This window comes from Atractosteus spatula, chromosome 21 (genome assembly GCF_055471065.1).
Source record: "Atractosteus spatula isolate fAtrSpa1 chromosome 21, fAtrSpa1.hap1, whole genome shotgun sequence".
Classification (NCBI taxonomy): domain Eukaryota; kingdom Metazoa; phylum Chordata; class Actinopteri; order Semionotiformes; family Lepisosteidae; genus Atractosteus; species Atractosteus spatula.
In genome coordinates, this window is record NC_142726.1 from 5,142,615 (window position 1) to 5,169,198 (window position 26,584).

Below are 26,584 nucleotides of genomic sequence, written 5' to 3' on the forward strand. Positions count from 1 at the left end.
AACAGTCTGCTTTCTTTGTAATTGTATTATTTCAAAAAGATGACCAGAAAAGTCCATGTTAATGAGCAATACAGAATAGATTAATATTTTCTGAATAATCATGTTTTGTTTTCCTTCTTCACTAAAAGATACGATGGAAGAATTCTAATTAGAATCCCCTTCGTTAGTAGCACAAACCCCTTGTTAAAGTTACAGCACCACCACATTATAACAGTAGCAGTCACGGTGCAGAATCACGTAGTGAGATGGCAGATCCTATTTCTGATGGGGACGCTCAGGTAAATGAATTATGACAGCAGCAAAAGCAGAAACTGATATACTTTTTTACATTTCTTTATACGCATGTACATCTAAAACATTTTTTGTATGGTGTATTTTTAATTTCTTTCTTGCTTAAGTGACTTGTACCGCCATCATAGTTTGAAGAAAATCCTTCCTTGTGAAGATGGAACTGGATGATTGTACTTATGTATACAGCATAAATCTTTGTTGTTAATGTCATGTATAAAGCAGAGATTTGAATAAAAAAAATGTTTCATAAGGTCATAATCATTCCCTAATCACAAAAAAATTGCAAAAAAAATGTTAATTATTTCACTGATATAAAAAAAATAAGGTATCACAAACATAAAAGTTTATGGAAATTCTGTGAGCCAATAAATTCCTATGTGACTCCATTTACTGTGAGTCAGTGAATACCATGTTTTTACTATTACTGTTAGGATGAGAATGAAGCGGTAATTTGCCATATTTGCTGCAGGGGAAGCAGGAAGGAACATGTTATCTCGGTGCAAAGAGAGTTTTGTTCATGTGGCAGTGGAAAAAGCTGTCTTACCTGAGGCAGCGTGCTTTGCTGAAATTAACCCTCCTGCCCCTGGCCGGTTTCAAATGTGACAATGGAGCATCCTGAATTCCGCACCTCTGTGGAAGTCGAAATTACTCCTAAGCCCTTTAAATTTTCTCTCACCTCTAGGGGATCACAAGGGGCCCCAGTATCCCAACATTGCCTGGCTGGGTTTCAAGTGCAGGCTGTCTGCAATGACCTAGGCCCATTTCAAAGAGAGAAAAAATGAGCTCCCCTGCTTTTATGCCAAAGAAACTTGTGAACACTTTCACAACATAGACGTGCATTTCAAACTAAGAGCAGGAGCCATTTGTTTTTACACATGGGTTTGTGGGAATCTGGAGCAAACTCCCCCCCTTCATGTTGTTGAAGCTGATACTTTGGCTTCTTTCAGTAGATGGCTAGATGAGATCCTTGAATCAATTAGCTACTAAATACCAAGCTAGATGGTCTGAATGGCCTGCTCTTATTTGTAACATCTTTCTTAAAGTTTTATCTTCTTGGCAGCTTTTAGGGAATTCTGCGGTTAACTCTCCTGAAAAAAGAATGTGATATGTCGCTGTACTGTTTCACTGTTTTTATTAAACGTTGTAGGGTTCATGCTTTGTTCACTTTGACTTGTTCTATTCATAAAATGTGGCCATACTGCAGTGTGAAGTACTGGGTTCTTTTTTATTACTAAAAAAGCCTTTGGTATTTTGTGGGTTATTTTATGAGTGACTCCCTACTCTTCCCCATATCTGGTTTCCGCTTTCAGAAAAAGATCTACAAGTACAAGAAAGTGCTGAGCAGTCCCAGCCGCTGGGAGGTGGTGCTGAAGGAGATCCGCACACTGGTGGACATGGCTCTCAGCTCGCCCCTGCAGGATGACTCCATCCACCAGGCCCCACTGGAAATTGTCTCCAAACTGCTGTCAGAGGTACGGCTTTCCTCTGCTTTCTGCGGTGACCTTCATCCCGAGGCAACGAGATGGAAGAGTGGAGAATACTGGCTACTGACTGATCAAGAGTACTGTACCTACAGGAACGACTGTAGCAGCAACAGCCCTCTGCGTTTCTATGTGCGTTAGTCTCTGCCCCCTCCATGGGGGTTCCCTGTTAGTCCCCGTCCCCTCCATGGGGGTTCCCTGTTAGTCCCCGCCCCCTCCACGGGGGTTCCCTGTTAGTCCCCGCCCCCTCCATGGGGTTCCCTGTTAGTCCCCGCCCCCTTCATGAGGATTCCCTGTTAGTCCCCACCCCCTTCATGAGGGTTGCTTGTTAGTCTCCACCCCTTTCCTGAACTGTCTGCTGGACACTGTGCCCTTGAGTCTTCATGCGCTCACCAGATTCGCCTGGGTTTTCTCCTCCTCTCTGAGACATTCATGTCATCTTTGTTTGACTACACTCAACAGTTCACTGTGGTTTTCTCTCCCCATTGGCGAAGACAGCTGATCCCCCCTCTTCATTACCTTTCATGGGGTTTAGTGGAGAGAAACAGCTCCCAAAAGGAGCTTTTTGCACAGTGCTTCTGTGCCTGGACGTCATCAGATGTTACACTGGTACTCCTGCCCAACTGCTTTGCATAACAGCTTCTGAACACTCACTGTGCTGTTTATCCCCACTCCACCTCCCCCACTTCAACTGCGATCTAATCTACTCTAAAGCTGCAGCCCTCATGTCATAAATGATTATGCGGCCTTGTATATTCTGCCTTTCTGAGCCAGAGGATATATTGAGCTCTGATGAAAAGTACTGTAAAAACCAGGAAGCTCTAGTGGAAACTTTGACAGGAGCTAATGATTAGCAAGGAGGCTGGTGAATTTTTTTTGTTCCGGGGAAAAATGTTTTGGGAGTAAAGATGAACCCTTACTACAGTGCAGAAACAAACTGGCTTTGTACTTGTCCCTCGCAGTGACCCCCGTTTCTGGTGAGAATCGAGTCGGCGACACAGGCCCTCACCTTCTGAAACTCAAAGACCTTTCTCTGACTCACCCTCTGCATTATAGCTGAGCAGCAACTTCTTCCTAAAGCAGATTTTTCCCCTCCTTGCAGGCATAGCAATGCTATAAGAATGTGAGGAAATGATGAGCAGGTTTGCAGTGCCTCAGACACCTTGTGTTTGAACAGGCTTGTTAATCTGGAGTGGGACGCACTTATACTGTCACTAGAATTTTGCATTGTCAGCGCTGACCATCTATAAAATAATTTCTTGTACCCACGCTGACTTTCACTATTTTCATTCTACAGCTTTGAACTAAGGTTGGGTTTTTTATTTTTGCTATTGACCTATTGCTGTTGGTGGCTCTTGTGGCTCAGTGCTGCCCAGAGAGCTAGAGAGGCTTACCGTGCCGTATAGCTCATGGTGGGACCATTCATTTGAGCACTCATTGGTTTTCAGCTGATTCTCTGAAGGAGATGTAAAAGCCCTTTGCCCACTTACAAAAAGCCTTAAATGTGCTGAAGCCGTTTCTGGCCATGCATTGACGAATACATGTTTAAAAAATGAGTGCCAACAAATTGCTGCTGATAATTAACGGCAGCCATTGCTGTCACATAGGAAACCGCACTAACAGAGCTGGCAGTTTACCAAAAAAAAAAGCAAGTTGTTGAAATGCACTTACTGGTCTCAGCTGTAGAATTCTGTCTGCATAGAACAAATAACTCTCCATTATGGCATGTTATTCACATTCAGTACAGGGTACTTCTGAGTTGTTTTCTATCCGTATCTCTTTACTGAATTAGAGAGAATTGGAGCAATCTTCAATTCATTCAGTTTCCAGATTTTGGGGGGTAAAAGTGTGCTGCTGTTTTGGGATCACCTAAGCATCACAAAGTGGGACATTCCCCTTGGCACTGGGAATTTTTAGAATCCGTGATCTTTGGCATTGCAAACCCATGTGAGGATTACAGTGGGGTTTATAATCCGGGATTACACCTGTTGAAATGACTTGTATTTTTCTTTATTTTTACAGAACATAAACCTGACCACACAGGAGCATGAAAACATCATTATGGTACGCAAGGAACATGGGTGAAACAGCTTGTTCTTTCACAGATGTGGGATTTTTAAAGTCATGTTGTAAACCAAATGGCACTTATTTCAGATGATATGAAACAACTTAGCCATTTTTATCCAAAACCACTATTTATACTTTTTAGACCTTAAAGTAGCAATATAGTAAAAAGTTTCCAGCCACCACAGACAAATTGGTAGGATTTCCTTTCCAGAATTTACCTGTAAAGCAGTCCATTAATTGCTGTGAGTTATTTCACTTATCTGCTTGTTTACTTGAAATAAAATGTGGTAGAATCCCTCAAATGACACTTTTCTTAAAGACTTCTGGTCTTACATAAATGTAACACTATTAAATTAATTTCAGATTCCTTTTGAGATCACTTAGTAACTATAATACATGCATACATTTATTGCTATTGCTTGAGTAGGTGGCAGTAGAAATGAAAATAGGGATGCACTGTGTGTGTGTAGTCAGCACAATCAGGTGCTGCATGAATTAAAAATTTATTCTGTTTCAAAGATAAAACCCAAGCAGAGAAACCCTGCTGGGCTGCTATGCCAGTGATGGGCGCCACTGGTTTTCTCTGGATGTGGATCCTCTGAATGCCGTTCACATTAATTCTTGGTTTCTAAATGAAGTGATTATTTTCCATGTTGAGCATGAGATGCATTGCCCCAGGCAGAATGGAGGGGAGAGACCCCCCCCCCCCCATGGAGAGACTTACAAAGCTAGCTTCTGTACAGCCCACCAAGATCGAGGTCATCCATCGCTCAACTGAGTCAGCTGTTTGGAGCGGAAATGTTGACTCAGTTCAGCAGTGATGTTGTTGTAGCACATCAGACAGAGGTGTGAGTGACAGCAAATGATGGAGGAGCTACCTGCGTCATTCATTGCATATTTGGTTTTTGTCTTCCTTTCAGGCTGTTGCACCACTTTTGGAAAATAACCACCCACCACCCGATCTTTGCGAATTCTTCTGCAAGGTAACCAACCGTGTGTCTGAGGCCTTTTTTAAATGCCTGTAAGAATTCTCCTTGCATTGAATTTTTTCTTCTTCTAGGCAGCATATAGTTTTTAAATGCAGCTGTGCTTCGTCTGGCTGCTTCACAGCACCATTGAAACCTAAACATGAGGAAAGAGAACCTGGAGCAGAGGAGGCATTTTATCTGCTCTTACTGCCCGCCTGTAGTCCTGTAGGACATTTCCTGTTTGTTTCCACCTGTAAAATGCAGTCATGCATGATTTGCAAATTCACCTGTATCTGTGGGCATCATACACAGTATGTAACAACTTTAGGGTACCGCAGTATCTTAATAAATGTTGAAAAGAATTGCTTTTAATAGAAACCAGGAAACAATTTAACAAATTTGGGCTCTCTGACTTTGGCACAACGAACTGTAAATAGCATGGAATGAATAAAGTAAAACTTTCTTATCCTCATTATATCCATTGTATTAAAAAATGTGGGAGGGATTTGTAAGCAGTCTTAAAGCTGCTAACCATTATGTATAATGTAAAAGACTATTTCTGTCAGAGTTGACTGAGCAGTTCTGAGTCCAGGTGTATGTGTGGTGGTGACGTGAAATGTCCCTGTCTGACACACATCCCCATCACTGTGAAATTCCTTCCATCATATAATAATAACTGGGAGAGCTGGCCTGAGATATACAGTAAATGGCATGACAAGAGACTACACTTCAGTGACACTTTCTGTAGCTTGTTTCCACAGTGAGCCCCATCTCACAGCGTTTTGCAAAGTTGGATTGCAAGATGACTGACTAAAATTGATTTTACAACAGGTCTGCCAGTATTAGCTGAATGAAAATTTAATCATTTGAAATGAATACAGACCACTTTAGGACTAAAAGTCTGGTGTGAATGACTGAATTTGCAGTGTTTGAAATTGAGGCAAGCTTATTTTACATATAAGGATGGCAGATTACTCAGAAGTGAAGCAAAGTTCGGAGATATGCAGCAAGATGTGTTAAATTGGCATGCAGGGAGGTAGCAGTTTACAGGAAGCAGCGTACACTAAGAATTTATCTGCCCTCTATTGCCAATAAATAGGAGCGCATCTCTTAGATATATCAGACAGTAGTTACATATTGACAGAGCTATGTGTTGAGTTCATGTCCAACCTACAGTCCCTTTCTTTTCCTCTTAAAAGAAAATTGAATTATTCAGGAGTATTAGGATTGACAAGCATGTTGCTTGAAAGAAATAACAGGAACTGTCTCTCTGTAGAGAGTTTTCTGCTTGGATTGATATGCCAGTAGAACTATTCACTATTTTTACCTTTAAAGCCTCATGACTTTTGAAGTATTCATCACAAAACAAAATAAATCCCAAAAAACAAAAATACAAAAGTACAAATACAAAAGGATTAACTAAACAAATGTGGAAGCAAAGCGAGAGGGATGAAGAGATCTCAGCTTGACGGGATAAAAAAAAAGATATGTTTCTTTGGGAATCGTAAGCACGCTAGCCTGATATCTCTGCAGGAGGGAGTTCTGGGGCTGGAAGGTCCTTTGCAAAGGGACATGCAAGTCCCTGACTGGGGGAGCTGAGAGAGGGCCGAACAGGATTTCTCCCAGCCTGGTCCTGCAGGCCTTGTTGTCCAGGTTTTCTAGGTCTCTTTGACTCTCCATCACCTTCAGAGTGGGATGACTCTGTAAATGGGACCACTCAAACACTTTAACAAGACATGCAATGGAACAAAAACCCGCAGACAGACGAGCCCACCAGGAACAGGATAGCAGAAGGCAGGTCTAAACCATCCCCACCTTTATAAGTCAAAGGCTAAAGTGTTGGGATTGCAGGTCCAATGTAAAGCAGCAAGAAGGTTAGTGCTCTTGTTATCTCGCAGGGCCGTTTTGAACTTGTTTCACCAGTTTTGTTGATTCTGCTCTTTCCCTGTTTTCCAGCACTGCAGAGAGCGCCCTCGATCGATGGTGGTGATTGAAGTGTTCACACCTGTGGTACAGAGAATCCTCAAACACAATATGGTAAGTAAATCAGTTAACCTGACTATTCGTTCGTAATTAGCCCTTGCCTGCTGCTCTTTAATGGTGTGCGAAATTGCACTGTTTCGTTGGATTTATTAAATATAGAAAACGGGATCTGTGGTATTGAAACTAAGGCTACATGAGATTCATGAATCAACAGAAGGACCTTTGGAGCAAACTTATGGTTGGATCTTTGACTGCATATGTTTGTTCAGATTTTAAGAAAGACAGTAGGTGCTGTATAGTGAGGAGCAAAATAGTCTCTTTTAGGTAGTTGTAAAAGGTTTTAATTTCTTCTGCTGAAGGAATTAACGATCCTAGTATGTAGTTCTTATTTAGGGGGTTTCCTCCCTTTAAAAGGGACAGCACCAGAGTGTACATGGGTCTTGAAAAGGGGGGCTTTATTATAAAGGAGGGTACAGTCAGAGACAAGAATTTTATTGTCTATAGTGCTGCTTTCTTGTATGAAAATGTGGAAACACCTACATGAATGTGGAATCCAGCTGGTTTGGAATCAAGGAAAAAGTAAAAGGAGGATTTCCAAATTTTTTGACAGGGTTCTTGCTTTGTCCTGTCAGCAAGAGGAGCATCCAGTAGATAGGTCACTTTTGCTGTTTGCTTGACAGACAGGGAGACATACAGCACATACAAAGCCTTGTGCGAAGAAGACAAACACCGTCTATCTAGCAAGCTGGATTAAATAAAAGTTCAGGAAGGCCAACTGTCGAAGACGTAAGGCGCAAATACAGGGCGGTTGGACTCAAACGACAGCAATGCGTGGCTGCCAGAGAAGGCTGGGGCTGCGCTGTCGGGGATGCTGAATGAATCAGGCTTGTACAGGGCTTCCGGTACAGAACCAGGTCTTCACCTTGTCTGTGTCCCTTCTGTGCCACTCCTCCCTCTCAGGACTTCGGGAAATGTCCACGCTTGCGCCTCTTCACTCAGGAGTACATCTTGGCACTGAACGAGCTGAACGCAGGGATGGATGTGGTGAAGACGTTCATCCAGAGGTGAGGCAGCCGGGCCGCGGTACTGAGCACGTGTTCCGCCAGCTCTCAGGAACGAGCTCCAGGCCAGGGAGATAACAGGCTCACACAAAGGCCCGATTGACTAGGAGCTGACATGGGGGAAACGCGTTTGCACAGCAGTATGAAAAACTGCCCTGATCTACAGCCTTGCGTGACATGTCACAGTCTTCATCAGCCCAAGTTATGCCGCCGGTTTATGAATTCATGTGATATGATTAAAATGTTATTTTTTTATGGGTCACTTTCTAAACAGTTGTCTTTGTATTTCTTTGGAATAATAAAAAGTACCCTAGCTGTAACCTTTCACTATGGGTTCTGTATCTACTAATGATAGTTAAAATTCGGGAAGCAGGTATTTTATCTCTTTTAACAAAAAACACGTACAATAAACATTTTAAATGCTTAACAATGCATTGACATACTGTAGCTTGGAGACTACCTATTGCTATTTTGGCTATTGCCAAGTGAACAGCTGACTGTAAATTATTACATTTGCATTTAATGATTGTTCTCTGTGGTTCTGTAAGTTCAAAATAGAATAAATATCTGAGTTAAAGTGTCTGCTGTATAGAGTGTATAGTCTAGTTGTCCACTGCCTGACCCAGGAGTTAATTGGATCAGTTTTAACCCTCCCCCTAGGCGTAGATCTGTTTGGAAAGTAAAGGTACACTGAAAATCTGCTGGATTTCAAATCTAGCATTTCAGGACTTCGGGATCAGAGTCTGTTTCCCATTTGTGTGGAGAATGTGGATGTCCGGGATCAGGTTTAGTAGCTGTGAAGATTAGAGGTGGTTCCAGTGGTAACTGAGGTGTCTTCTCTTGCAGCATGCACGGCCCGACTGGTCAGTGCCCGCATCCTAGAGTACTGCCTAACCTCGTAGCTGTCTGCCTGGCTGCCATCTACTCCTGCTACGAGGAGTTCATCAACAGGTCAGTGCCACACCCTCTGCGACCACTTCTGTAAGGAGGCGGGGTGTCGATATGCAGGGCCTTGCTAAATTAACGTGAACATCCTGGGCCTAGAGGCAGTACGCGTGTGTTACAGCACGACACGTGGAAAGTAAATGCAGCACCTGTTGGCATGCAGGGCCTGATGCAGATGCTCACATGGAAGACTGATTTGTATTGCGGGCTAGGAAATACACTGGGAAAACTTTCTCGTTGTTTTGTAGCTGCATACTGTATTGTTGCAGGAGTCTATAAGCATTAAGAATGAAGCATTTTTTTCCCTGTGCAATCTCATAGACCTGCCATGTACATTTTTTTATGTTATCTGTTCAGGGAACACTTCCTTGCCAGTGATTTTTTTTTCTTGACTGGCTTTTGATTTTGCGTACGTTTATTTCAAGAACATTGTTTTTGTTGGCCGATTCCTTCATTTCAGTTGGGTTTTTCTGGAACCTTTCTTCAAGAATAGGGCCCGATTTGTGGTTTTGATGTGGATTGTATTGAACCCATTTGTAATAATAATGAGCACTCTTCTGTCCTCACGGAAATGAAGGAAACAAATCTTAGTTATTGCTCCCACAATGTTGGCTACCTACAGAAAAGAACTTTGTTAACCTTTACATGATTACTTTGCAGTGGGATTTCTCTAGCGGTGTCTGGTGTCCAGGGAAAATGCTGCATTGTTTCCATGCTGCCTATATTTGCATTAGCTACCTCATAGGGTTATTTCTCCTCATATCGTCTCAAATCAACAGTGTTGATACCTAGTCTCCTAGAGAGCTCAGAGGAGGCTCTATTGCCAAATATGACATGCGGTAGAAAATAAAATCTACTATGAAAGTTTGGAAACATCCTTAGGCCTCTGTGCATTTTTCTTAAATGGCAATAGCTTAGCTTAACCCTGCAGTATCCCTGTTAAGTCACTGTTAATAAGCATGTCTGCCACATAAATGTGTTTTATGCCCTTTGTTATAAATTAGTTTAAAAATGTAAGACTTTTTTAAAAATCGCCTCCACATTTTAGAAATGATAGACTGTAAATATGTTTTGAAAGTTGAATTTCTTAAATATGTCTTGTACAGTATACGCATGGTGCAGGGAGCTTTGCTATGAACTTTCAGCTAGACGTGAAGTAGTTTAAAGTGCGTAAAATAAACCCAGAAAAAACGGGCCTAGCTGCATAACCAGAATCCTTTGTGACTAATTTAAGATTCCTTTGTTGTATTATTTGCTGTTTAGTATTTTATATTAAAGATTAGAATTTTTATGATGCTCAAACACAGCAGAAAGTTGCCATGCGTCTTGACGTGACCGAGATGAGAGCGGAGTCCCGCAGGGTTGTCCGCAGTGTGTCCCGGCAAGGTCTGACAAGCCCCCTTTCCTCCCCTGCCGGCCCAGCCGGGACAACTCCCCCAGCCTGAAGGAGATCCGCAACGGGTGCCAGCCGCAGTGCGAGCGCAAGCCCAACCTGCCCCTGCGGCTGATGAGGGCCAACCCCGACCTGGTGTCCCAGGAGGTGGCGGCCCCCGCGGAGGCCCGCATCAAGTCCGTCATCGTCAACTCCAGCGAGATCCACGTGGAGCTGGAGCGCAACAACGCCAACGCCGAGAAGCTGAAGGGCCCGGCGGGCAGCGAGAGCGAGCCCAACCTCATCGACTGCCTGCTGGTCAGCCCCACCTGCAGCACCCTGGCCATCCAGCTCAATGCCCAGGCCGACCGCGTGCTGGCCTGCTACGTGGAGATACTCAAGATGCTGTGAGCCCCTTCTTCACTCCTCCTTCACTTGTTGCCTTGCTAGCACTTCCTGCCTCTCCAGGGTTACTTTAACAAGGCACAAAGGTCCTTTTTGAAGATGATTTTAGAAAATACAGACTGTAATTGATGACTAGAATAAACAAGAAATGGTCGAAGAAATGGTTGCATGCTATTCTGAATAGGAAGTCCTGAGAATACAGTAATTTTCTTACTAGACAAATCCAGACAACAGGGTGACTGAAATTCAAAGGGGAATTGCATTGATTACCTTGTCCATAAAGGCATTGCAAAGGCATTCCTGTGCATTCATAATCCACCTGGTTTCAATTAGTTGGTTAATGTTGAGGTGGAGAGAGACAGATCACTTACAGATGATTGAGATTATTTGGAATGAGGTGAGGTCTGTAGCCTCCCAAGACCAAGGTGGGGACACTCGTTTTTCCATTGAAAACATTTCTTGTGAAATTGAGCTTTTAAAAGTCTTTCTCCTTTGCAGGTTACACTTTTAAAAGTCGTGCAGTCTGTTGACTTTTTGGTTGTTGTTCAACAGAGTGAGGTCCTTGACCTGGACACACACTGTGTTGACAAAGTCATAGAAAATAATATCACTGCAATCCCATGGTAACCGTCTGGGCTGCGTGCACAGCTCGAGATGAAATATGTCATATACCTGATTCGTCTCCCTGCCCTTTTAGCTGTGAGAGGATAAATATTGCCTGTTACAAATATGCTTTGTAGTGTTTTGAGGCAGTAAAAAACTGTTACATAGGGTTACATATAAATCAATGTAGTAAGTCTATATATTTCCATGCTCCAGTGAAGCTCGTTTCTGAAGTCCTGCTTTTGCCCCACAGATCTGACTATGACGATTGGAGACCTGCTCTTGCGAGTCTGCTCCAGCCCATTCCCTTTCCTAAGGAGTAAGTAAACGGAGATCGTCTGCATTACTAGCCGGGTTGTTGGAAAATAAGCTGGAGGCCTCCTCTTCTTTGTGTCATCTGGGGGGCTTTATGCAGTGCAAGTGTCTGGATCCCGAAGCTTGGCGGTTGCCAGTTTAAATCCAGCTCTGCCACCCGTCAGTGGGGGTCAGCGGGTGGGGATGCTCATGAGTGCAGGAGTCCTCAGCTCTCTGCACACCATTGACTCCTGTCTCTTGCAGAATCTTTGTGTCTCTGCATTCGCATTTTACAGGTTTTTTGAGCCATGCTTTCAGCGCGCATGTTAAAAGATTTCCATTGCTTAAAAGGGTTAGCTTTTAAACAGCCACTGACAGACAACAGGGCAGCTGAAAACTCTCCTTGAACTTTGAACATACCACAGGTTTCCTGAATGCCATGGGTTCTTCCACATCAATCTCAATTCACAAACTGGAATCAGAGCCAAATTCAATACATTTTGGCATTTTATGGCAGTGTTTGTTGGAAAGGATAGTACTTGTTGTACTATTCATTTTTTCGAGCAGAGATTGAGTAACGTTTCCATTAAAGAGGAAGTTGCGGTGTTCTACAAAATGGCATTATAAGTCCCTTGTGTTGCAACAGCTGTTAAAGTAAATCATTTTTTGACAGCATGGTGACATTGCATATTTTGAAGCTGGCTTCGGTAGTACAGGGATTTTCAAGGCATCTTGTATTTTGTGCTCCTCTGGGGTAACTCTCAAATCAGCTGGCTTGGGAAATAAAGCTGACCTCTCAGAGCCATTTATTACGAAGACCTCTGATGCCACAGGGAACCGAGCAGCCAAAGCCGACGTTGTGTTTTCCAATTTGATAGTTTTTCAAGGAAGGTTCCACTGGCAGGCCAACAGGAACACCCCACCCTATATGGAAAACCGATTGTAAAAACATGTTGAATGTTAAGTGGAATACACCTCCCCTTTTTAATGCTCTAACAAATGGCAGGATGTTATCTAAAAAAAATATTAAAGCAGATGTCTGTTACTTCCGGCAGCTGTCGCAGCGCTGGGAGTGTAATGCTTTGTTTTCTGGAGCCCTGCTAGTTTCTCTCTGAGCGACAAACTGTAAAAGAGGCCTGGTTTAAAAAACGTTTAAAAAGATACTTTTGCTGTGTCAGGCTTGCGTAGATCTCTTAGGCCTTGGGTGACATTTCAGAAGCCAAAAAACTGTTTGTCTGGAAAATGTATTTCCCTTGGCAACAAGTAACGACTTCTAATTGCACTGTTTACCAGACTTTCACTTCCCTGGACACATCAGCCCTCACTTGGGGTCTGTGCTTCTCCAGGAAGACACCCGGCCTGTTGTGTTAATAGTGTGTTTGTCTCCCTTGAACTGGGCTGGGTAGCGCCAGGCAGTCAGAGTGACGTCGTGTTCCATCAGCGGGATCCTTTGGGGACTAGACAAGTGTGATTTACACCGAAATGTTTTAGGAAAACAAAGGCCCTAATTGAGACTCCCAAGCATCGCACTAATTATTCATGACCTTCTGCTTCATTACAGAGGTTTCCATCAGCACACCTGAGCTCTGAACAAATTAACATCTTTTATGCTCTTTTCCAAGGCATTACTTTTACAAACATGATTGCCGGGCTTCATCATTTAGTACTAATTGCTGCTTTCCAGTGCAGCAGCTAGAGACTTTCAGTAGTCCTGGAGAGAGAAAGGAATTAGAAAGAAGTAAATTATTACAACACAATGAATTGGGATAAGTTTACATGCATTTAATTAAATCTTTGGCATGCGCTGTATCATGTAGATTTTACATTACTTGAAATAAAGTAAATCGGGTTTCCAGAATGCATGGACTTCATGAACAACAGTTTAATTTCACAAATCATTATCAGATGTGAATTCAGAACATTGTGTTTCTTCATAGGAGGAGGGTTTTTGGAAAAGATGGAAGTATCACCTATACTATAAAACTGCTCATTTTTGAGCAGTTAGGTTCAGTAACTATGCTTAAGATGATAAAGAGGAAGCTGCTTTTAACTATTAAATGTCTGTTATAGCCTCAGCTTCCTCATATATAATTTTTCTCATTCCTTTCTGTCTCATGGAGTTATTTCTGAGTTTTTCTTACAGAGTACTATTTGTTTGTTTGCAGGGCCCTGGCACATGAAAAATTCACCAAGTAAGTTTTGTTTTAATATAACTATTACAGCTTTATTATCACTTTGCTCTTATCTGTGTTGTGCTGGAGTCCCATTGTTTTTGTCTTTTGTGGGGGGAAAAAAAATAAGACCTCTGTAGAAACATATATACTGCCTGTGCCGACTCAGAAATTACATGAAAATAAACGAGAGTTTTGCCGAAGGAATGTAAAAGTTTTCTGCAGATGTACACGTCCTTAGCTTCAGAAGTCAGGCGTATACAATATTTTGCACATTTTTGATCATGTTGGCCAGATATTTAAGAGAGTGGAAAGTGTGATGTTTCAGCTTGTGCCAGTGATTCATTTTGAAACCGAAGATGAGGGTACACTAAACCATGCTAATCAATAATGGATTGTTAAAGAGGGAATTGCTAGAAAAATCCAATATCAGTATGTCCAAGTAGATGTTTGGGAAACCATTTTGCCTGCATTGTTAAGTGGGGTCGGCCTTGTCTCGGCCTTACTGAAATAACATCAAGTGAAGTGAATATCATAGCGCCACAGACTTTGCACCCGCCGCTCTGTTGCTTAACTCGACCCAATGAACAGTACTGGCTACTGTCTCAAAACGGTTCAGCTCGTTAAGTGTGACGCTGGAAGATGTGTATTAGAACTCTGATCTCACTGTAAAGTCTTCTGCTGCCTCATTCTTGGTGATGTTTAATTTACCGCATTAATATTTCATTAAGTTTTCAAGCAGATCAGGATCAAGCAACAAGTGAAGCATGTGCACAACGTCACACACACAGTTTGAAAAGGTCTTTTTGTCAGTGGGGTGGGGTTTGGCCTGTATTTTCAACAGTCTTCATTTATATTTATCTCATTCCCAGGGAATTAAAGTATGTCATTCAGAGATTTGCAGAAGACCCCCGACAGGAGGTGAGTCAAGTGCTTTAAAATGGATAAAAACGTGACATCATCGTAGCATTAACTAGGTCACTGTGCAGTGAACTGAGTGGGCTTGATGTGATGCCTGCTGCTGTGGTTTGCAGTTTGTGGTCCGGATAAAATTTTGGAAGAGAAGTTGTAAATAAAAATCGGTGGGACAGTTCCTCCCAAAACATCACTTCTAACTCGTGCACCTGCTGCTTAATAAACAAGGAGAAACAAGGTGTGTCTTAGAAATATGATTTGAAGAGTTAGAAAAGTGGGTTTGAAAATTATTTCTATAGACTATAAATCCATGAATTCCCAAGACTTTGAAAAATGTAACTTCTAGGATTCCTAGAAGGGATGTGTGAAGCAAAGGCAAAGCAGCCTTTAGGAAATATTTTGAATGACCATTTTGGGAGTCGGGATTTGAGCCTGTTTCATTTTCTTGATGGGCGAGTGTCTGTGTGGACTGTTCAAGCAGCAGTGACTGTCAGACAGTCACGAGTCAGGGTAGAAGTGAAAGCTTGGGATTCTTCTGGCAGGTCTCGGACACGATGTGATTGGAGCGCAGGCCCAAAAACAGATACACGTGCACATTGTTTGTTTGCAAATCCTTTGAAACTGTGACATACAACAGGGACTTACAGTACAACCACACATTTAGATATTCCCACCTGTCCTTAGAAACTGGCCAGGGAACCCCTGGAAACAGACCTGCTCAGGCATATTTTATAATTAGTTCAGGTGGGGAGCTGCGTCAGCATGCGTAGGCTGCAAAGGAACAAGTAATAGGTTTATTCCATGCTGAAAAAAAGAAGAAAGAAAACACAACGTTTCGGCCGTGGAGCCTTCTTCAGGTGTGACACCTGAAGAAGGCTCCACGGCCGAAACGTTGTGTTTTCTTTCTTCTTTTTTTCAGCATGGAATAAACCTATTTTATAATTATTCCAACTGTGTTTGAAGTGGGGGTCCTTATTTGTGAAGGTAATAAATCAGTTTTATAAATGTGAAAGGGGGGGTCTTGATGACACTAATGTTTATAACCTCCTGACAAGGGAGTCTTGACACTTTCAAACCAGTGCAGTATATAAAGTTTTGGACAAAAACTGACAAGTGCCAATTGGCATTGGTTAGCCTTTTGATTTGCAGCTATCCTCATTATTCTTCAGCACAAAACATAGACGAAAGTAGTAGTTGTATGACCACGGTCTTCTTTTCCAATCGGTGCTTTTAAGAGCATAGTACAAGTGCTCTTATCACTCATCATAAGAAATGGAGGCTTTTAGTGGGCTGCCTGTTTTGAATCATTTGTCTTTATCGCAGGACCTGGCCCATGATAATTTACTTATTGTGCCAGGGTTTTAAAGCCTGTGTTACATTTAGATTTTTTGCAGCCCAAAACAGTAAATAAATAAAACACGTCATTTAGGCTTGCACTTTTTTCCCTTTCATATTTTTAAACCCTGTCTCTAGGCAGAGTTGTTGTGTAGCTGAAGTCCCGACGCCTGGTTTTGTTAGCCTGTCAAGCCCTTTTCTGTTTTCTGTTTAAGTGAGCTGATAAGAAATGCAAGCAATCGAGTGTCTCACTCTGCCATTAAAAACTGTACAGCTTTAACGCTGGTCCACATCATCAGCGTTCGGCATTGATGTGGATAGGCGTACAGCTGGAATACCAGCGGAAGTCTTTGCTGTGGATAGCAGCACTACTGTCCCATTCGGATCCATGACTTTTATCGCCCCACAGTGTGATTTTTTTTTTTTTCCCGCGATAAAGTTGCGTGAATAGGCCAGCTAACTTCACGGCACCCTGCTTCAAAAGCAGAGCGCGGTTCCTGACTAACCGGTGCGTGTTGTGCGATTCCCTGGCAGGTCCACTCGTGCCTGTTGAGTGTGCGCGCTGGGAAGGACGGCTGGTTCCAGCTGTACAGCCCTGGTGGGGTGGCGTGCGACGATGACGGGGAGCTCTTTGCCAGCATGGTACGTGTGTGCAATAATGTGAGTCCTTAATATTTTGCCTCGCATCGCCCTCACTCAGCACCTTGTCTGTAGTGAGCTTGACTGAACTGTATCTGAGAACTGTCTCATCCCACCCCCCTACCCCACCCCGTCCCAAACACGGGCCGCCCAGTTCCTGTTCTTCACCGCCTCTGATAGGTTCTTCTTCCTGGTGGTACTGGCCATCGCAGACTGCCTCATAAGCATTCGCCGCGCATAGTTTATGACAATACATAGAGCCCGAACATGGATGTTTCCAGATCAAAACAAAACTCGTTAACCTACTGTGGGGACTGTTTTGTGGGTTCCTGAAGGATGTTGGGTAACATTATGCAATTTCAGTGTATAATTCCCTTATTAGGGCAAATAAATCGAAACTTTTTTTTGGCTGTTCTTCTTGGGCGCCTGTGTCGACTCGCTTGCAGCATTTGTCTGTCTAGTGTTTAGGCATTAGACAGTGACACCAGGACAAGCAGGCCAGCGCATGTTTTGAATCAACTGATGTCTATTTGAATTCCGGCAAAAAAACAAATCGCATATTTACACCAGCTATGAGTGCAGTGCCAAATAATTACACTTTAATAACTATTACTAACGAATAATAACTATAATAACACGTTTAATAACTAATGTTCTACAGAAGGTCTTAAAATGGTTGATAGCAATAGTAAATCACTTTTTTTAGTTTATTTTGTACTTTTGATTTTTTTTAAACAAATTTTAACCTACTTTTAGTTGGGAAGATTCATCTGTAGGGTTCCCGTCCTGAGTTAATGGAGAAAGTTTGTCAGATCAGCTGTTATTTTGGCACTTGAATGGAGGAAGAGAGCCAAAGATTGCCTGCAGCTCTTCCTCAGCTGGCTGTTACCATGGCAGCTGTGTGAAAGAGTGGGGGCTGTTGGAACTGGAGAACTGCTTGTCAAATACACAGCATTAAGCATAGTTCAGTTCTTAATGTTGAACTGAACTGGGAGATGACTGGGATTTATAACACTAGGGGAAAACTTTGGACCTTGGCATGATCAAAAGAGAACGGTCCGCTTTAAAAAAATGTGACCTATATCAGCATCTGTCTGCCAAAGGCTACTTTGTTTCTGCAAATAGTCAGCAAAAATATTTACATTTCATTTTGATAGTTTTAAGACTTGCATACACTCTTATGTGCTTGGTTCAGGCCATGTGTACTTTTATTTTAAGACTTTCAAGTCGATATGTTTTTAATCTACAGTATAGTAATGAGTACGTGACTGCCAGGATTGGTAATAATGACAGCAGTTCAGAACTGCCATTGTTTTGAATCTGCTGTTTTTGATTGCTTGATTACCTTGGCATCAGCTGTACAGCCCTGTACAGGGGTGCTCACTTCTCTCCCGGATGCCCACTGCTTGAGCCACTCGTCATACTGGCAGGCCTGCGTACCCACACAGTTAATGTCATACTGACTCTGAGTCAAACCACAGAAGTCTGTACCCGAAGTGGGAGGTTTGATTTTATAACAAAGGAATTGACCCTCCTCCCCCAGCCTCTGCATAAAACAACTCAAGTTGCAACTTGATTTCTTTGTCACATCTTTTGGAGTTTGTTACCCTGGAGCTTGTGTCCCTACAATGGTTACCAGTTCCCATACAGAGCCCTTCCGTGGGCTGGGGCCCTCTTACCCCCAGGACTGCCTTGCTACTGTACTGCATCTTCCCTGAGCTCACAGAAATGCAGATGTATGTGTTGTTTCAAGGCATTGACTTCAATCAGTTGAGTCTCAAGCTGAAATGGTGTTCCCCTTGCTTGTTCCCCTTGCTCCTTTCCTGTTTATCTTTTTTATGTAGCTTTGTATTTGTTCTTTATTTCCAGTTTAATTTTGTCGAGCTGTCTGGGTTACCACAGCTGGACGGATATTTCCGTTGTGCTCGAATCTGAGCTGTAGAACTGCCATCGGAAACTGAGGTGTAACCAGCTGTCTCCTCCCTCTCAGGTTCACATTTTGATGGGCTCCTGCTACAAGACAAAGAAGTTCCTGCTCTCCTTGGCTGAAAACAAACTGGGGCCTTGCATGCTCCTCGCTCTGAGAGGCAACCAGACCATGGTGGAGGTATGTCCCCAGCACAGACAGCGCCAACAACACGTACCCACACCCTGCCAAAGAAAAGCGTATTCTGTGTCACTTGCATTATGAGCCATCATTACATGTGCTGATCTGCTGCAGGGCAGTAAATAGACTCCTTTAGCATAGTGACGGGCTCAATTTGTCTGCTGAAGGCTCCTGTGCAGGTTGTAGCTGTTCTTCTTCTGCTGTACCTTGTTTTGACATTGGCAATTCTTTACAGGTGTGTTTAGTAAAACCTAGTACCTTTAAAAGAGTGCATTTGTATAAGCCTAGATGGGTCACAATGCAGATTTCGTTTGCAAAAGCACAAGCAATTAAGTCTTTGCGACTTTTGTCAGTTGTTCCTGAAAGTAATGCATGTAAAAAAAGCAAGCTGGTTTTCAAGTTCAAGTTTATTGTCAGATGTACCCGAGGACAAAGAACTGCTTGCTTGCGTGTTTTCCTCACATGACAAATGACATAACATTGACATAGAAAATGACATAGCAAATTACATGGCAGATACACATTCAGGCACGTGGTAGCAGCTATAATTTTACGCAGCATTCAGAGAGCAGCATTGTGCAAAATGAAAGTAGTGGCAATATTTTGAGTTCAGTGCGAAAACAGAGGGGTGTAAATAGGGGTAGGAGGATTTAAGAGGTTTGTTGGCAGAAGGCTGGAAAAGCTAGGGTCTGGCTGAAGACCGGCTGAAGTGTTGCTCTGAGGTATCTTAAGAGGATGCAAATAAAGAAAATAAAGTGCCTCACTGTCTGAAAGGACACTTTCAGTGCGCTTTGCCTGCATTCCAGATCCTGTGCTTGATGCTGGAGTACAACATCATTGAGAACAATGACACCCAGCTGCAGATCATCTCCACCCTGGAGAGCACGGAGGTCGGCAAAAAGATGTACGAGCAGCTGTGCGACCGTCAGAGGGAGCTGAAGGAGCTGGTAGGAGGCCTTCTCTCTGAGGGAAAAACTAAACCTGAAAGAGCCATAAGATGTTTATGTTCAATTTGTTTATTGGTTTTTTGGGGAAAAGAGAGAATATTACATGGTACCGTATACAATAATGAAAAAATCAGAACAATCATCAAGACTTGATACTGAAAAAAACTGTGTGAATCCAACCGTAATGTAAAAACAGGAATAAAGGAGTAGAAAAAGGGAAACCAGAGATTTGGAAGAGATAAGGAAAGGAAAAAGAGAAAAGGGTTGTGAAAGGACAGAAGAGGGAAACCACGGCCTTCAAGAACTTTACTAGCGAGACATTTGATATTGCTCCTTTGGAAACAGCCATAATTTTTTTTTTCCAATGCAAACATTTCTCTCTCTAACTTTTTAACCTTTCCCACACTTCAATCCGTCTCCTGTGCAAGGCAGTGAGTGTCTCACCCCATTCTAGATATTCAACTTTCACAGTGGGACATCAAAAAAAGACACCGTTAATAGAATGTAAAATTCAGAAAGACAAAGATCTCTAATGGTCTTTCAAACTTTTGAAAAACTTTCATCTGCCTTTTTCCAGCTTTTCTTATCTTGAAAAGTTGGGGCCAAAGATAATTCATGCAAAAGAGCCACCTAGTGGCTGAGGTTGGAGTAACACCTGTGTAGCTTACTGGTAAAAGTGTTCATGTGGTCTAGACTCTAGAGCACTGCATTTACTCATCTGAAAGTTTGTTTTTATAGTTACACATAAATACATGACAATCACACCATTGATGTGAACTTCAGAGCTACATCACGAAGAGCTATGCTTCCTTTTCTTAATTCCATGTTTTTGAAATATATTTTTTGTTTTCTACAGCAAAGAAAAGGTGGTCCCACACGACTTACATTGCCATCCAAGTCCACTGTAAGTCTTCCTCCTGGTTTCTGATTCTAACTGAAAGTTTTACTAGGTGAATCCAAAACACCTTTCTCCTAGGGCAGATCTCTGATAGTTCAGCAAATTGTCTTTGGGAGAAATGTGTAATTTCTCTGTCAAATATATTTATTTGTACTGTTCTGACCGTCAGTGTTAAGTCCTGCATGGTATACTCAGTGCCAGTCCACCCCAGATCCTGCTCCTGCTGCTTGGTGTTGTGTCACACCCATGCTGTCTCGATGGACATCAGCTATGCTTCTCATTGCCTGGTGTCCATCAACGTCTTGCGTTTGCGTGTCCTCTCTTCTCAGGATGCTGACCTGGCGCGTCTCCTGAGCTCTGGGTCCTTTGGTAACCTGGAGAACCTGAGCCTGGCCTTCACCAATGTCACCAGTGCCTGCGCAGAGCAACTCATCAAGCTGCCCTCACTCAAACAACTCAACCTGTGGTCAACCCAGGTCAGTATGCCCTCTGCCTCCTGCTCCCCCGTCAGCCTCCAATGTCTTCCCCTCCTTCCACAGGCCCTTTCTCAAATCCTACTGCTGCCTTCGGGAGCACACAGTCCTGGTGGAGCACTGTACACAGGTTCCACATGTACTGTCGGGTCTGGCAGTGGACTCATGGAGGAACAACAGGATCACTCATACTTCTGTGTCTTTTAGATGTCTGCATCAGGACTGTAAGCTCATAAATATCACAAATATTGGCCTGTTTCTTCAGGTATTCAGTGCAGATGTATGCTTTATTTACTTTTTTGCTAAATTATTTGGGTATGATTATTTTAAAAACCCTTCTGAAAAGGGTTTCATCATTGCCTCTACACCTGCTTTTCCAACACCTGATCTATTACTGCCTATACTGCAGGGGTGCTGACTTCTGGTTCTGGTTTTGTAGATCTGATTAAATTATCAGCACCTTAAGAGCTAGGAATACTACTATAATTAAGCTAATAATTTAATTGGGTCTATAAAAACCTGCAGATGCACAGGTGTCAGGAAGGATTACAAACTTATTCATGAAAGAACTTTACCTATCTTTAAATAATGTCTTTCAGCTCTTTCACATCCTAATATCTGTTTTGTTTTAAAAGGCTCAAAAAGATAACTTTTATCTCAAAAAGATAAGATATGCTGCCTTTTACGTGTAGGTACTGTAATACCCTTATAAGGTGAACTATTCTAACTGCAGGGAATTACCATTATATTTCCAATAGAAACCAATCATAGACCTCAGCTGTACCAAATGAAAGGTGAAACTAAAAAATGGATGATTTCCTTGTCTGTCAGTAGAATATCTTCCTGTCGCTATCTGCTGTATCTTCAGTCTGCCACATCCCCGATGAAACTCTCTCATTTCTCGATTAGTTTGGAGATGCTGGATTACGACTTCTCTCCGAGCACCTGACTTCTCTTCAAGTTCTCAACCTGTGTGAAACACCAGTGACTGATGCAGGACTGCTTGCACTAAGCTGTAAGGAAACTGTGCCACACCAATTAGAATGAGTATTCTTACAAGAAAAAAAACATTAAAGTGCTTTAGAAGAAGTACCTAGTTTCTTAAGCTTACTTCTTGATCTGCTGGCTTTTAAATACTAGAGCCTGTAATCTCTAGATATTATTATTGTTTGCAGTTTTTTCCATAACATTAGAAACAGAGTTCTGTCAATAACAGATAGTCTTACAGATTACGGATATATGATTAGAAATGATTACCTTGCCAGAGTAAAATGGTACTTACTGCCTTAAGAATATATATTCATGGGAATGTGAAAAAATCTATTATTCTCTACATAATTAAAGATCTATCTGTACATTACAGGTTATACATAGATTGAATAAGAGAATGACAGTAATTGTAAAGAACATGCCATGTGGTTTTCGTGTGTTGTTTTCCTGAGTTGATGTGACAAAACGACGGGCTTTTTTTTCCCAGCCATGAAAAGCCTGTGTAGCCTCAACATGAACAGCACCAAACTGTCTGCAGACACATACGAAGATCTCAAGGTAGGCAGCACTTCTAAATGAAAATCTACATCGGGGTGAACCACTCCACATTTAGAGGGCTGCAACAAATTTAATCAAATTAGCTAGTTTAAATTTGAGAGTTCTTAACTTCCTAACTGGATATTTTAAGTGCCAACGTTCTCAAGAACCTCTGTTCTGCTGCTTTACATCCGCTAAAGGCACAACAGTTGTCCAAGACGCTAACCCCCTGTGACAGTGCATAATTGGCTAAGTGTTGCCAAGGTGAGGGATGGGATTAGACCTTCAGAACTTTCCCAGGTCTCTACTATTTATCCGGCTGATGCTTCTATCCAAAGTGACTTATACAGTAGTTGCACTGGGTACAGTTCACGTGAGATGCCTTGCTCAGATTACAACGACTGTGTCTCATTTGGGATTCAAACCCACAGCCCAGCAGAAACAAAGCCAGAACTGTAATCACTGCTCCACACTGCTGCCTTACATTATACTGCTGTATAACATCAACTTCCCAGGCACACCCAGTCTTACAGTCCCAGCAGTAAGAGATGCTCCAGTTGGTGTTAACTCTCCTGTTAGGTGATCTGGGCTTTGCAGGATTTAAAAAGATTAATGGTTAAAAGAACGGGTGAGTCAGAGGAGCTTGTCTGTACCTTCTCATTTTACCGGAGCAGTGCAGGAGTTGTTGCAGTGAAAATACGAAGAAATATGTTGTATGAATATGAAGAAACAATTATTATATGAATCCATCAATTAGAAGCCCAGAGAATAATCCTGACAGATTTTTCTTCTCAGTGTGTTCTGCACCAGAATGGGGATATACTTTTCCAAAGATGGCTGTGATTGCTTTCTCATGTCATGAATTACTGAGAAAAAAGTGCATTGTAAAAGAACGATTCTAGATGGTCTTGCGTTCCAACGCTGCTACCAAATAAAGGGATGGAAGTTTTAACATAATTGCATTCCAGATTTGATTTTGTACCCTGTGAAAGCCTGGAGCGTTGGATGTAATTCAGTTCTTAGTATTTAAAAGGGGATTTTTAAGCCATTCCTGGAAGATGGGGTTGTACTGAGAGGGCGGGGGGGGGGTGTTTCCTGAACCTTTTATTACTTAAAAGGAAACAAATGTGCGGGAATGGTTATGAAGCGCACAAAGAACATTTTTCCCTTTCTCCACTCATCACGCAGTGTGTGTCTGTCATGTGCTCGGTCTCAGGCGGTTCTGTCTTGTCTTTCGCTCCTAGGCCAAGCTGCCTAACCTGAAAGAAGTGGACGTGCGCTATACAGAAGCCTGGTGAAACGTTCAGTACAGCTGGTGAGAAAAAAAACGAGAAAAAAAACTTTATAGTGAGATCTTTTCAGCTCATCTGTTTTGTAGAGCAGCAGGTTTGGGTACTGTGAAAGAAACCAACCTTCTACACACCCATTGCACCTACCATGCATACCTGTCCATGGCCAGGACATCCTGTGCACCCTTGGCCATAGGCAAGCTTCTGAGGAGACACCGAAAGACCTGCGTTTAGTGGTAGACAGACCACACAAGGAAAAAACAAAACTGTGGATTTTTCTTGCCTTCTGTGTCTAATAATGCTCTGTGTGGGGTCAAAACAAAAACACACATACTGTATACATCTTTATTTTTGTTTTCCGTTGCGTGGACTTGAATGGACTGTAATTTTTTCCTTCACACGGCTCTGCATTTATTTATATACATTTTTTTCTTTCTTTCTCTGTATTAAAACAAAGTTTTTAAGAAAAAAAATCAAGCATCATCTGAAAGAAGCGTTCATCCAATGCACCCTGAAACGTAGCGTTTCTTTTTAGAGAAAATGATTTTTTTATGTACATAAAGTTATACATAAGTCACATATTTAAGAAAATTATTCACAATAAGGCGGTCTGGGACCTGCTTTTTATTTATGAATTGTAATTCTTTAATTCCCTGTTTGTCTGTCTTGCTTAGAGTACTGTACAAATAATTTGCAGGTATATCTTGCTTTGGTTTCTATAAAAACTTTGCCCACAAGAACTGCAAAGTTTAGTTTCTATTTTTTGGGGTATGTCTTTTGTCAGTTTTGTTATTCCTGTGCCAGATGTTTTATTTTTTGTTTTATTTTTTTTTACAAAATTGAGTCGAGACAGATATTATTCAATTTACTCTGACAGGAGCCAACCAGAAAAATAGATTTTTTGGGGTAATTCTTAGACCAAACTTCTCATCTTTCGTGTACATGCTTTTTTATTTTTCATTTATATATATATATGACTTTTGTTTTGTCTGACTTAATGGAACATCCTTTGTAGAATACTTTGAATTTAAAGATTTTGGTTTCCAAATCCATTTTAAATATGAAGTGCACTGTTATTTTGTTTTTACTGTCATTTCATTTTTAACCTTCATTATATTTGTGTAGCTGTTGTTTTGCATGTACATAAGCTGCATGTTTTTTTAAATTGAAAAAGTAAACAGTGGTTTGAAAGATTAATTCACACTTAACTACCCACCCAAAACCACTTCACACAGTCTCTCAAATGCCCTGAAGCCATTTTTCTCTTCACACACATACAGTATAAGAACCCCCACAACCGACAAACCACAAACAGAAAGTGAAAGATAGATGTTCATTCCAGAAAGAGAAGGAATTTGTCTTAGATTGGCGTCTCAAGCCTACAACATATTCTTTCAATTTCTGTTTTGTTTTTTACTGTGGTTAATTCAGTTTTTTCTTTAACACCAGAAACTGAACAGATCTTCTAGGTAAGTTGTACTAGGCCCATAAGAAGGTTATTTATATCATACTAGACATTAAGTACCTAGAACCCTGGTTAAATGTGATTTTTGTTTCCTTTTCAAAGTTCAGTTTTTGAGGCTGGTAGTTGCTCTGGGGCACGCCATGCTTTTGTGGGGAGTGTCTCTACACATGATGTTGGACTCTACCACTGCTCAGCAATTTACTTTCCTTGTACCTGCAAAGTATGCTGTTTTCGTCATGATTGTGCTACGTTAATTGGGGAACATTATAACAATATCATGGTTGCAAAATATTATTTCAGCTTTTTTTCTGCTACGGAGGCCAATTGTTATCTGTTGTTTTAAATATCTCTCGCATCTTGTTACAAGGTAAAGAAACCCCCACTTCACTGAAACTAAAACCACGTCATTTTGTCTGTTTTATTTGTCGTTTAGTTCTGTTTGTTTTGTTTAATCGGTTAAGTCTTAATTTGGTTTTGAGTGCCAGGGTTTCCATAGAAAGATTGAAGCTGTATGGCGGTTCAGTAGTGTATACAAAGTTATTAAAAAATGCTGCCATTGTGTTCCTCTTCAGCACATTTGCTTTACGATTGGTTTACTACTGTTCTGTAGCTGTTGTAAAAAAAAAAAATGTTAAAATAAGATGTGAAATAATTTCGAGAAAAATAAACTGTAAGTGAATATGTTTCATCACATGCATTTTGACTCTTTATTTATCTGGCTTTTTGCACAACTAGGACACATATAAATTGCAGATTTTGGTGCATGACTGATTTGGCTGTATTGGATGTCACTTGGTGTGCCTCTTGTAATATATCTAAATGGGTTTTCAACCTGGTTATTATGTGCACTCCAAGGTGTATGTTCTGCAGAAATACACAATGTATTTCCAGTGTATGTTCTGCCTTGGGTATTTATTTAACTTCACATGGAAAGGATAAATGGGAATCGGGGGAAAAAAAACATTTTAGTTTAAAATTATGCACTGTCAGCTGATTTATAATGTAGTAGTGATTCAGGCTCTCAACTCAGAACTAGGTTGTAGGTTCAGATCCCAGCTGGAGCACAGCTGTTGTACCCTTAAGCAAGGTACTTGACTCAAATTGCTCCAGTTAAATACCCTGCTGTATAAATGGGTACAAATTGTGAACTGTTTTGCATAAATGCGTCAGCTGATTGAATTTGGCGTGACACCCTGTCTTTCCCATGATGGATGATGGAGTTTGATTCTGTTCCTCACTTTCAATTCCACACAAATTGCAATTGACAGGACTAGGCTAGACCAATGCTAGGGTAGCTTAGTTATTGGAAAATATTTATTTTCTGGTTCTCCTTATTATTTCAGTGCGG

General features: G+C 41.7%; 1 protein-coding gene across 2 annotated transcripts in view; it reads left to right on the forward strand.

The window, feature by feature from the left end:
* Positions 1 to 25,924, forward strand: part of cmip (c-Maf inducing protein) — a 75,858-nt gene extending 49,934 nt beyond the window's left edge. Inside the window, exons 4-21 of one of the 2 annotated variants that reach the window (XM_088938624.1) lie at positions 1,602 to 1,763; positions 3,795 to 3,836; positions 4,760 to 4,822; positions 6,764 to 6,844; positions 7,751 to 7,854; positions 8,698 to 8,802; positions 10,219 to 10,575; positions 11,430 to 11,495; positions 13,636 to 13,662; positions 14,514 to 14,562; positions 16,426 to 16,551; positions 18,521 to 18,637; positions 19,444 to 19,584; positions 20,441 to 20,488; positions 20,812 to 20,958; positions 21,865 to 21,970; positions 22,433 to 22,503; positions 23,727 to 25,924. In XM_088938624.1, the coding sequence (XP_088794750.1) occupies positions 1,602 to 1,763; positions 3,795 to 3,836; positions 4,760 to 4,822; positions 6,764 to 6,844; positions 7,751 to 7,854; positions 8,698 to 8,802; positions 10,219 to 10,575; positions 11,430 to 11,495; positions 13,636 to 13,662; positions 14,514 to 14,562; positions 16,426 to 16,551; positions 18,521 to 18,637; positions 19,444 to 19,584; positions 20,441 to 20,488; positions 20,812 to 20,958; positions 21,865 to 21,970; positions 22,433 to 22,503; positions 23,727 to 23,780 (1,866 nt within the window). In that variant the 3' untranslated portion in view covers positions 23,781 to 25,924. The remainder of the gene's footprint in view (positions 1 to 1,601; positions 1,764 to 3,794; positions 3,837 to 4,759; positions 4,823 to 6,763; positions 6,845 to 7,750; positions 7,855 to 8,697; positions 8,803 to 10,218; positions 10,576 to 11,429; positions 11,496 to 13,635; positions 13,663 to 14,513; positions 14,563 to 16,425; positions 16,552 to 18,520; positions 18,638 to 19,443; positions 19,585 to 20,440; positions 20,489 to 20,811; positions 20,959 to 21,864; positions 21,971 to 22,432; positions 22,504 to 23,726) is intronic. The other variant, XM_088938625.1, reaches the window with a different exon arrangement.
* The last annotated feature ends 660 nt before the right edge of the window (positions 25,925 to 26,584 follow it).